The 12,055-nt window shown below is 46.1% G+C and overlaps 1 protein-coding gene across 1 annotated transcript; it reads right to left on the bottom strand.

Moving 5' to 3' along the window:
* Positions 1 to 1,364: 1,364 nt before the first annotated feature.
* On the bottom strand, positions 1,365 to 10,869 carry LOC132086129 (uncharacterized). Its single transcript, XM_059491598.1, is given in 5 exon segments — positions 1,365 to 1,421; positions 1,691 to 1,770; positions 4,210 to 4,776; positions 6,281 to 6,344; positions 8,068 to 10,869. Coding segments are annotated over 5 exon segments (3,570 nt in total).
* Between the last annotated feature and the right edge of the window lie 1,186 nt (positions 10,870 to 12,055).

The raw sequence follows: 12,055 nt of genomic DNA, 5'->3' as shown, positions 1-12,055 counted from the left end.
ACCTCTGTTATTCATTCATTTCTATTCTTAGCCTAGCCTTCTGATGAAACTTTCTTCTATTCTTTTAGTATAGTTTTAATGTAATATATATAATAAAATAATTTGCTAAATGCTGATCCCAATTTTTGAAAGGTCCTCCGCCCAAAGCTTTCAGCTGGATTTTTAACAGACCACTGTACCTCTCTACTTTTCCTGCATCTGGAGCATGGTAGGGGATATGGTTCACCCACTCAATGCCATGTTCCCTAGCCCAGGTGTTGATAAGGCTGTTCTTGAAATGAGCCCCATTGTCTGACTCAATCCTCTCAGGGGTACCATGCCTCCAAAGGGCCTGCTTTTCAAGGCCCAGGGTGGTGTTATGGGCAGTAGCATGAGACGCAGGGTAGATTTCCAACCATCCAGTGGTGGCTTCTACCATGGTCAGCACGTAGCGCTTGCCTTGGCATGTCTGGGGCAGTGTGATGTAGTCCATCGGCCAGGCCTCTGTTTTGCGAAGAAAAGAAGAGAACCCCACAACTTTGTAAAAGTTGTAAATCTGGTATGTTTATTGCAGCGCTGGATGCATGCGGAGATTGCTCTCCTCAAAAAAGGCATGCGCACCTCTGAGGACTTCAGGTGTCTTTTTATCTCTCTCTCAAATACATATGCATACAGTTTCACAATAGGTTCATACATATTCATTTTTATGGGTTTGGAGTGACATTTGCTGTTAGTTCCTTTTTATGAGAAAGAATTCTGAGGTCAGGTTGACTTGCCCTTACAGCAGTCCCTGACACACTCTATCATCTTCTGTCTCCCCCCCTTTATCTCTGTCCTTCGCTGAAGTAAGCTCACTGAGCTCAGGCCTTGCAGTCTGGCTAAATAACTAAGGTTTCTAACCACAGACTCAACTCAAAAATGTACATTTCACCTAATTAAATGAATTTCTAACCTGGAAAATTTTCAATTTGCCTCATTCCCCCCTTTCCTAAAAGGAGGAAGTAAATTATTTTACTTCGTACAAATTCCTATCACAACAAGTGTACTTTAGTGCTTTACCATGTACATTTGATAATGGATAATCTTAAACTTATTCTAACTAATATTAACAAAACTGCAGTAGGATGACACAACTTATTAAAGATTCTATTTGCAGTTGGTGACCACCTAAAGACCACATACCACCAGTGATGATCTGCATTTTGTTTTATTCTTTTCAGAATTCTAGTTATATCCTTTTGTATCGCATTGGACAGTTGTCTCTGCTTCCTTGAGTTTTTCTTCAAGATCCTTAGTAGGTCTTGGTGCTTAATTAATTGTTTTACTAATCTAAGGTCCATTCTAATAGGAGTAGGTGATAGTCTGTGATTCATTGTGTAATTGGTTTAAATCAGCTGGTGCGATGTCACTGGGGCCACGTACGAAAAACCACACTCGATAATCTTAACAAATTACAAATACAGAAATTAGAATGATTTCTACTAGACAAAATAACATCATTGCTATCAATTTTTACAGCAGCACAAGCAGTTCTCAGGCATACACACTCTTTTCCAGTATATACGAGCACAGTTTTCTGGTCAGTGACTGGATGAACTTCAAAGTGGCAAATACTCTGTTCAGTGTCTAAACACACATCCTGGGTATTATTAGTATTGCTTTCACAAATGAATCCCATCTGTTCTCTAGTAATGCAGGATTCTAAGTTTACTGTCTGCCATTTTTCATTCATCTTGCGTGCCCACACTCCACGTTCTGAAGGGTAGAGTATTGTTTTTTCATGGTTTAATCCTAGGGCAATGACGGGATGGATAACATAAACAGTGGCATTACGTATGGTAAGCACAAAGGCAGTGGCCACATTAGAAGCAGGATCATAGGCGAAATTCACCATAGTCCACCAGGATTGAAACTTCCTTTCAAAATCTGTTGCATTATCCCACACAATTTTCCAAATTTCAGCTGGAAAATTGCCTTCACCCCCTTCCCGTATGATCAGAGCTGCTGTTGCCTGCATCCATAACTGTGCTTGTATACAACTGAAAGCTAAAGACACATTATCTTGAACTGTACTAAGTGCTTCTACTATTAACTTGTGGTCTTGGTCTCTGGCTTTTTCCCACTTTGGCAGTACTTTTGAAATCTGCCACTGGCTAGTTCCTAATGCCAAAAGAGATGACTGCAAGGGCTGCTTCAATTTTGTTAGGCTACCTGCTGCAGTGGCCAGTTTATTCATCAGTATTTCTGAATCAATTCCATTTAAAACTCCTAATCCTGTCCCTAATATGCCAGTTACATCCTTTCTTGTTCTGCTCCTGAAATGTGCCTGTTATTGTAACCAAATTGTCCAGCCCTCAAAGGATGTTTTTAGGAAGGAGGAGCAGGCTGGTTGGATTTTTGAGATGTTAATTTGCATTATCAACTCCACACATTTGAGAGACCATTCTGGATTGAATAATAGTTGTTGCTCACCCACATTCCTTACTACCTAGGGGCCTACCCCATACACCTCAGGTTCAAGTTTGGGTTGAGTCTGAACTATTTGAGTCTTGGTGTGGGCTGTATAGGGTTCTGCTGTGGTAAAAGGTGTAGTATCTATTTTGAATTTAAATGAAAGCCCGATATCTTCCTGTGCCCAAAGACAAGTTATTTCTACAGGCTGTATTAAGGTGAAATTGCACCAGCAGTCTGATTCATTTGGGCTATCACAGATTTCCTGGCGTTCATGTACACCAGGAGAGGTTGAGACACTAATTTCATTTGGTCTCTCATAAGCTGTCCCATTTATCATCCGGCACCCTACCTTGATTTCTTCTCCTCTGATCCCTTGAAGTGTCCACAGCTTCCGTTCCTGCCATTCCTGCTCCCCATATACCTGATCTCCATGAATTACCACAGTGGATAGGTTTAAATCCTTTATCTCAGAAGGTTTTCCCATGGATCCAGTATACTGATTAAATGCCTGGGACCAAGGCCATTCAGCATTGCTCTGAATAAAGGTACTTTCAAGTTCCAAAACTTCAGTTATGATTACACACAAAACAATTCTACAAACTAAAATATGAGCTACTCCCAACCGCAATATACTCATTTTGCCCGAGTAAGTTTTAATCTCAGTTCATTGTCTCCTGGCGTCACTCCTCAAGGGGTTTCTGGGCCTTCTTCACCCGAGAGTGATGAATCCAGGCGTTCTGCTCCTTGATTTTGATTGCAGTGAAGGTGGTGAGAAGCACTTGGAATGGTCCTTCCCACTGTGGTTCCAAGGTCTTTTCTGTAAGAGACTTAACATATACATAATCTCCAGGTTGTATGTTATGTACTGGCCCATCTAACTCCCGGCTCCGAGTTCCAGCCACATGTTTCTAAATTTCTTTGAGCTGTTTGTTTAAGGCCACCATGTAGGTGGCTAGTGTTACCTCTCCAATATGGGTGGACACTCCCTTTTGTATTCCATATGGTCTTCCATAGAGTATTTCAAAAGGGCTTAACTTTTCTTTAGCTCGAGGTTTCGTTCGAATTCGCATAGTGCTATTGGAAGAGCTTGGGGCCAAGGTAGATTAGCTTCCTGCCCCAGTCTTATGATTTGCTGTTTAATCAAATGATTCATCTTCTCCACCTGGCCGCTTGATTGGGGGCGGTATGGGGTGTGAAGTTCCCAGTCTCTGCCCAGGTGGCTACTAATCTGTTGCACTATTTTGGAAATGAAATGTGATCCTCTATCTGAGGATATTGTGGCTGGAACTCCGAAGCGTGGTATTATTTCTTGTAATAATACTCTGGTCACCTCTCTAGCTTTGACAGTTCTGGTGGGGAACGCTTCTGGCCACCCTGAAAATGTGTCTGTCAATACCAGCAAATATCGATATCCCCCTTTCCTTGGGAGTTCTGAAAAGTCAATTTGCCACTGTTTTCCAGGCCCATGGCCTCTCCCAATCTGACCGAGTTTCGGTCTGGGGGTATTTTTGGGGTTAGTCTGGAGGCAAAGATCACACTGTCGGGTCATCTGAGTAATAGTGGCATATAAATTCCTAGCAACAATTCTTTCAATCAGGTAGGTGTATAGGGCATCTATTCCCCAGTGCATTTTCTGGTGTTCCTCCCTTACTAGTGATCACAATAGATGGGAAGGGATTACCAGTTTCTTTTCAATGGTAGCCCACCCTTCTTGGTTATACGTCCCTTTTTGATCTTCGAATAATTTCCTATCTCTCTTGTTGTATTCTGGCTTACCTTCAAGGGAGATTTGTCCATCTGGAATAAGGACTCCTTCAGTAGCTACCTCACCTTTTTCTGCTTCTTTTGCCTCTCTATCCGCCAGCTCATTTCCTTCTTCCAATTGTGAGCTCACTTTTTGGTGTGCCTTAATATGCATAATTGCTACCTTTTCAGGCAGCTGAACTGCTTCCAGCAGCTGGATTATCTCTTGTGCATGTTTGATGTTCTTTCCCTGTGAGGTAAGCAGTCCCCTCTCCTTCCAGATGGCCCCATGTGCATGTACAACTCCGAATGAGTACCTCGAGTCTGTGTAGATGTTTATTCTCCTCCCTTTTGCCCTTTCCAAGGCACGGGTCAGGGCAATTATCTCAGCCTTCTGTGCAGAGGTACCTGTTGGTAAGGGTCCAGACTCTATTACCTCTCTGCAGGTGGTCACTGCATACCCAGCATGTCGCTTCCCATTGGTAACATAGCTGCTCCCGTCAGTGAACCAGGTCTCTACATCATCCAGAGGGGTATCCTTTAAGTCTGGGCGGCTGGAGTATGTAGCTTCAATGGTATTACAGCGGCCTGAGTGGGTCGCTGCTGGTGAGAGAGAGACGGTGAATCTTGTATCTTGATCAGAAGGCTGAATTTATTAATATATGATATAATACATTATAATTATACTAAAAAGAATATAGAGAGAGGTTTGCAGAGCTGCTAGCTAAGCTAAGAATAGATAGAAAAGAATCCACAACAAAGTTGTGTCCAGGGACTCAGTCCCCTGGCTTGCACTGATGATTGGCCCTTAATTATAAACATAGAAAATGAGCCAATCAAGGTGAATCCTATTGCATTCCACAGCAGCTGATAATAATTGTTTACCTTCTCTTCGGGGGCCTCTGGCTCCCGAAGACACAGAAATATGAAAGAAAAGGATTTCTGTGGAGAAATGTCTGCGACATCTCACCTTTCTAAATTGTATAAAAATAAAAGAAAAATGCTGATGTGGAATGAACAGGAAATTCCTTCACCTATAAAATATAGAATACTAATAATTCACTAAAACAATCCTACAGTATAAGAAAATTGCAAGAAACAATGCAAAGAGAATTCAAGTCCATGCAGCTGAGTTTCAGGAACAGTCCATCAGCTGAAGTTGTTTCTTTTGGACATCTGAGAGTCCTTTTTGGTCCTGAAACAGCATAACACAATTTTAAACAATTTGAAACAATTTGAACAATTTTTAGAATGTCCTTTTCTGGCCCTTCAGTGCTTCAGCACTTCAGAGCTGCTGCCCGCCTATTTTCAATCTTTTTTATTTAATTTTTAATTTTTTTTTTTTTTTTTTTTTTTTTTTTTTTGATCGAAAAGCAAAAGAGAAGCAAGCGGGCAGAGCAATGCCAGAGAAGGAAAGGCCCTGGGGGGCCTGGCCCATACTGGACCAGGAACCCCAAAACTGGCTCACACAGGGGGACCCGGACCGGTAGGACAAACCAGAAGCCCTAGAAGCATCAAGAGGCCTCGCAGCGGGCCCGGCCCAGGAATTTCCTGAGCCCAGCATCCCAGGCCAAACCCATAAGGAAGGCTCTGCATTCCTGCTGCAGGCCTGAACCTTTCTGCCAGCACAATGGCAGCACGGGCAGTGAGACGCTTCCTTTCCCCTAAACCACTGAGGCATGCCAGCAGCAGGGAAATAGAAGCTGCCCCGAGAATCTTCATCTCGGGTCTGGGAATGTTTGTTTCCCACAGCATCACGGCACCACCCCCACTGGGCTGGGGACCAAAGGCAAAACTTTCGGGAGCCCCCTCCCCCTCGCCGCTAGGGCACAAGAGAGGCGGCGGCCTCCATGGAACAATCCCCGAAAAACCACCCCCCAAAGCGCCGAGCTTGAAAGCCGGCAGCTGGACTGCCACAACAGTGAGCTGGCGGGCAGCCCCAGCTCCACGGAAGGAGAGACCCCCCGCCGGAGCGACTGCTGGGACGTCCGGTGGAAGCATCGGGGAGGGAGCCGGAACCGGGGGGGGAACCGCGCTGAGCGTGGGATCCGCCGCGGGCTGCTCCGAGGGTCCCGCGGGCTCAACTCCGTTTTCTGCTGCTGACTCTGGGGTCTGCTGTGGAGGCGGCGGGGACACGCGGGAACACGCTGGTGCTGCGTCCTTGGGCTCTGAAAACGGCGGCATACACGGCACGGGCACCAGCGGATCCTGGAGAAGCGGCGGAGCGTCGCCGTTGCTTAGCAACAGGTCAATCAACGGAAGTGCTGTCTCTTCTGCCTTCTCCGACACAGGCTCTTGCGGGGGCAGGGAGGCCGGTGCAACCGCGGGCGGGACCTCCTGGAGAGGCGGAGACGGGATCTCCTGGAGTGACGGCTCTAGCAGGGCCGTGGAGGAAACCTCCGAGACCGGTGCCGCCCCCGTTTCTGAAGGCGGAGTCTGAGAGGCCGGCGCTGGCTTGAGTGGCCGCTCCCATCCCCCCGGAGAGAGAGAAGGGGGGGAAGGAGAACACTCCATCTGAGCATGCTCCGGAGCAAGAGTAAAAAAAACTTCTTTGCGCCGCGAAGTTTCGCCCCCCCCCGCCGTGAAGCAGGGGGGGCTGGGAAGAAAAATGTCCTCCCCCACCGCGTCTTCTGCCAAAGGTGGTGGAAACGGAGCTTGGCCATAACAATTAGAGATCCACTGAAAACAAGCTGCTCTGCGTTTCAGGACAGGGAAAAGCTTTATAAATGCTGGGTAGATGGAAGGCAACACGCGTCCCTCCAGGTAGACGCACTGGATAATCGAGTCCATGCACTCCCAGACAAAAGCATCTAAAGCATACAGAATATCAGTAAAGAACCCAAAAAGCTTTGCCCATCGAAAGAATTCATAGATATCTGTTTTTGACAAAAAGAAACCGTCTTCCCTGCACCAATGTTTCCAGAGGGCTATTTTTTTCTCCTCTGAAGGGGAGAATTGAATCTCTTCTGGCAAGGCATGGGTCTGCCATACAAACAGCCACAAGCTACGAAGGGCTGGTTCATCAGGGATAGAAAAGTGAACAGTACCTTTTGAAAGAGTCCAGCTTGCTCTGGCCAGCTCCACAGGTCTGCTGCTCTTTTCCATCATCTTTCCTGATGGTTTTCCAGAAGAAAGATTCTCTTTGTGGTCAGCCTTGGCTGTGAACTCTGTCCAAATCAGGATCTTCGGTTCTTCAGCTCCTGGCTTGAATCCACTTTCTGAGGTCACTTCAAAGCAACCCTCAAATGCTACACATACAGGATTTTTACCCAGTGCAGCAATTTTGCTCCTCTGGTCTTATCAGATCAATTTTTGCTCTGACACGAGGGGTCACCAGATATTACAGCGGCCTGAGTGGGTCGCTGCTGGTGAGAGAGAGACGGTGAATCTTGTATCTTGATCAGAAGGCTGAATTTATTAATATATGATATAATACATTATAATTATACTAAAAAGAATATAGAGAGAGGTTTGCAGAGCTGCTAGCTAAGCTAAGAATAGATAGAAAAGAATCCACAACAAAGTTGTGTCCAGGGACTCAGTCCCCTGGCTTGCACTGATGATTGGCCCTTAATTATAAACATAGAAAATGAGCCAATCAAGGTGAATCCTATTGCATTCCACAGCAGCTGATAATAATTGTTTACCTTCTCTTCGGGGGCCTCTGGCTCCCGAAGACACAGAAATATGAAAGAAAAGGATTTCTGTGGAGAAATGTCTGCGACACAATGGTCTCCAGGCAATCATGGTGTACTGCTTCTCCTTGGTTTCCACTGAGAAAAGAAGCTGGGTTGACAATATTAGTCACCACGATCTCTACATCATCTTGCTCTACCATGATGGCCTGGTATTTCAGAAATCTCTGTGGCAAAGGCAGTGGCCACCCTTTACTTCCAGTACTGCAGATACAGTGTGGGACACTAGCACAGTCAATTTTTGTCCCAGGGTAAACTTGCGTGCCTCTTGAATGTTCAGCACAACTGCTGCTACAGCTCTGAGGCAACCTGGCCATCCTTTGGCTGTTGCATCTAGTTGTTTAGAGAGGTAAGCAACTGCCCTCCGGTATGGACCCAAGTCCTGAGCCTGTATTCCCAGGGCAATTCCCTGCTTCTCATGGGAAAATAGGAAGAATGGTTTACTCACATCTGGAAGTCCCAAAGCTGGAGCTGACATGAGGGCATTCTTCAGCTGGTGAAAGGCCCGTGTTGCTTCTTTTGTCCACTGGAAATCTCTGCTTCCATTGGCAATCAGGGCATAGAGGGGTCTGACAAGCTGTCCATAGTTATAAACCAACAGCCGGCACCATCCTGCCATGCCTAAGAAGGTTCGGAGCTCTTTTATGGTCTGGGGTTTTGGGGTTTGGCATATGGCTTCCTTGCGAGCCTGCCCTAAAGTCCGTTGCCCAGCACTCACCTCGTACCCCAGGTAGATAACTTTCTGTTTCACTACCTGTGCCTTTTTTTTTGATACTCTGTATCCTTGGAGTCCTAGGAAATTCAAAAGGCTTACCGTCCAGGCCACACATGCTTCCCTCATCTGAGTGGCCACTAGAAGGTCGTCCACATACTGCAAAAGCCTTCCTTCTTCCTGTGGAGATTCCCAGGACTCCAGATCCTTTGCAAGTTGCTCCCCGAACAAAGTGGGGGAATTTTTCCAGCCTTGGGGTAGTCTGGTCCATGTGAGCTGGGTTTTGCACCCACTCTTAGGGCTTTCCCATTCAAATGCAAAAATTTTTTGGCTGGCTTCATGGATGGGGAGGCAAAAGAAGGCATCCTTTAAATCTAAAACAGTAAACCAGGTTAGCTCAGGTGTTAGGCAAGTTAATAAAGTGTATGGATTGGCTACCACTGGATACAGATCTTCTGTTATTTTATTGACAGCCCTCAAATCCTGTACTATCCGGTATGACCCATCAGATTTCCGAACAGGTAAAATGGGAGTATTGAAATCAGATTGGCATTGTTTCAGTAATCCTAACCGCAGAAAATTTTTGATTATTGGGCTGATTCCTTCCCTATCCTCTTTCTTTAGGGGGTACTGCTTGATTCTCACTGGTTGTGCCCCCTCCTTGAGTTTGATTACTATGGGAGAGGCATTTTTCGCCCTCCCTGGCACATCAGAGGCCCACACCCCAGGAAATACCTGACCTAGTATTTCTTCATCAATTTCTTCCTTAATGCCAATAGCTGTCAGAGTTAAACTTAATACCTCTATGTACTTTTGATCATTTACCTCCAGAGTAATTTCCCCATTTTTGAATGTAATGGTTGCTTGTAATTGTTCCAATAAATCTCTCCCTAAGAGTGCTCTTGGTGAGTTAGGCATGTACAAGAATTTATGAATACCCCATTGTTTTCCCAATTTATACCTCAAAGGTTTACAAAAATATGCCCTTTCAGACTGGCCAGTTGCCCCCTGCACTACAACATAATCATTTTCCACAGGTACTAAAGCCTTATTTAAAACTGAATATGTAGCTCCTGTGTCAACCAAAAATTCCACCCTTTTCCCTTCTTCCCCCAGCCTCATTGTTATAACCAGTGGATCCGCTGGGGTAGAATCCCCCGGTCCTCCTCAGTTGTCTTGTACGTGTGCAGCCATCTGCTGGTCACTCCTTCTTCGTTCTGGGCATTGGCCTTTCCAGTGACCAATTCTTTTGCAGATTGCACACTGGTTCCTGCCCAGCCGAGGTGGTCCCTGTCTCGGCGGTCCCTGGCTGTATTTCCTCTGCCTTTCCTCCTGTACCACTGCCACCAACCTTTTCATTCCTTGTTTATATCCTTCCTCCCAGTTACTAAATACTCTCCAGGCTTCCTCTAGCAAGGCTTCGAGATTCCTCCCATCTGGTCCCCGAATTTTCTGAAGTTTACACCTGATATCTCCAGCAGACTGCCCCAAAAATGAATTAACTAGTTGATTTATCCCTATCTCAGACTCTGGATCTAATGATGTATGACGACGCATAGCATCCCTTAAACGCTCTAGAAATTCAGATGGAGTCTCAGAAGGCCCCTGCTTAAGGGAATATAAGGCAGACCAGTTTATGGTTTTTGGAATAGCTCTTTCTACCCCTGTTGCTATCCACTCTTGATACTCTGTTAATTTCTTTACCTCTGCCGACACATTAGGATCCCATTCTGGGTCTTGGAGGGGGAAATGTTCTTTTACATCCAGCTGTGTGGCCTTACAGTAATCCTCTGCCAAATTCCCTGCTGTCTTTAAGATCAGCTGTTTCTCAGTTTCAGTGAAAGCATCTAGTAGTAGCTGGATGTCAGCCCAGTCTGGACTGTGTTGTTTGATAACATATCGTAGGCGCTTGGCAGTGAGTATCGGGTCAACACGATAATTCCTCGCAATCCTTTCCCATGCTTCTAAATCAAGGGTGGTAAATGGCACTTTGATCATTAATTTGGCCCCTTCTGGTCCCACTGCCTGTCGCAGAGGGGCCTGTAGCACTACTTGCCTCCTAGTTCTAGATGCAACTGGACTCCCACGGGTAGGGTGGGTTCTAGTAGATGTGCCCTCCCCACCTGAGTCCTCCTCCTTTTTGGGGAAGTTCCCTTCCTCCTCATCCTCAGTTTCAGCCTCAACCTCCTCAGCCTCCCCCCCTCGGGGAGGGGCTGGAGGAGCTTTCACCCACTCAAATGTGTCCCGTTCTTGCTCCTGAGAACGATAGACTTTATCTGATCTCATACACTGTTGTCCTATACTGCATGCTGAACAACAGCATTTGATTTGCCCTCTCTTTGCCTTATCTTTTTCGAGGGCCAAGACAAGTGGGTCTGAGGGTGGTTTAATCCCACAGTCCTTTTGCCACTCTTGGTGATTCCTTAAAACAAAAAACATATCAGCATATGAGACCTCATCCCATTTACCTTCCCGTCTTAAAAACAACATTAACTGCAGTAAAGTATTATAGTCTAGGGTTCCAGTGGGTGGCCACCTTGCTCTGTCCCCTACCCTGTACAAGGGCCACCAGCGTGTGCAATACTGGATTAGATCCTTTTTATTCTCAGAGCCCCTCCGGCTAGTGACTTCCTTCCAGTGGGCCAAGATGCACCCTAAGGGGCTGGCCCGTGGAACTTCCTTGCTCTGGTTAGCTCCCATTATTTCCTTCTTGCCCTCTCTCGCTTCCACCCAAACCTCTTTTCACAGGACTTCACAGTAGCTTCCCAGTCCTCCTCCCACACACTCCAAGTGGCAGGTACCAGATGCAATTTCCCACACAAAAGCTTTAAGATCTTAGACTCTGAATCAGTTTGATGAGAAACCTCTAACCTACACTTGGGGCAAGTGCTCTGCCGCCTGCTGGAACAGCAATACCAGCGTTTCCCACAAACTATGCACTGTAATAATACCCACGCAGCGTGCCAGCCCCTTGATGCACCAAAGGCTACTCGAAATTTCCCGCAAAGGCAAGCTATTCATTTATTACAGGGAGCTCTAAATCCTCTACGGCAAGCTGTTCCCAGTCCAGACTTACAAGAGTGCCAGCTGAAGTCTGGTAGAGCCCTTCTAAATGAACTCGTTCATCTCCCCTATCTATCCAATAATTCACCGGATTCACAAACTCCCAGGGGTCGAGTCCAAACCACTGAGGCAGAGGAACCCCTCGGGTTCGTCTAGCCACGGTGAGAGCGTGCACAACCTACACCACAATTTACCACCTTTATTCAACAAACGTCCTCACCCACACTTTTCTACAGTTTATGTAGATTTCCATGTTTTTCTTTTCGCTGCTGATTTACGTCCGGCTGATTTATTACCAGAGAGAGCTCCGGGATGCCACTTGCTCGGTTTCTCGGCTGTTTAAGCTTGTAAGTTTTCTGTTTCTGCTGTTTAGGCTGTTTAGGTGTTCTGGAAAGGCCCAGGGATGGCC

This window comes from Ammospiza nelsoni, chromosome W (genome assembly GCF_027579445.1).
Source record: "Ammospiza nelsoni isolate bAmmNel1 chromosome W, bAmmNel1.pri, whole genome shotgun sequence".
In the NCBI taxonomy this organism is placed as follows: Eukaryota; Metazoa; Chordata; class Aves; order Passeriformes; family Passerellidae; genus Ammospiza; species Ammospiza nelsoni.
The sequence above is the reverse complement of the archived record's forward strand: the minus strand, read 5'-3'. Positions and strand labels throughout refer to the sequence as shown.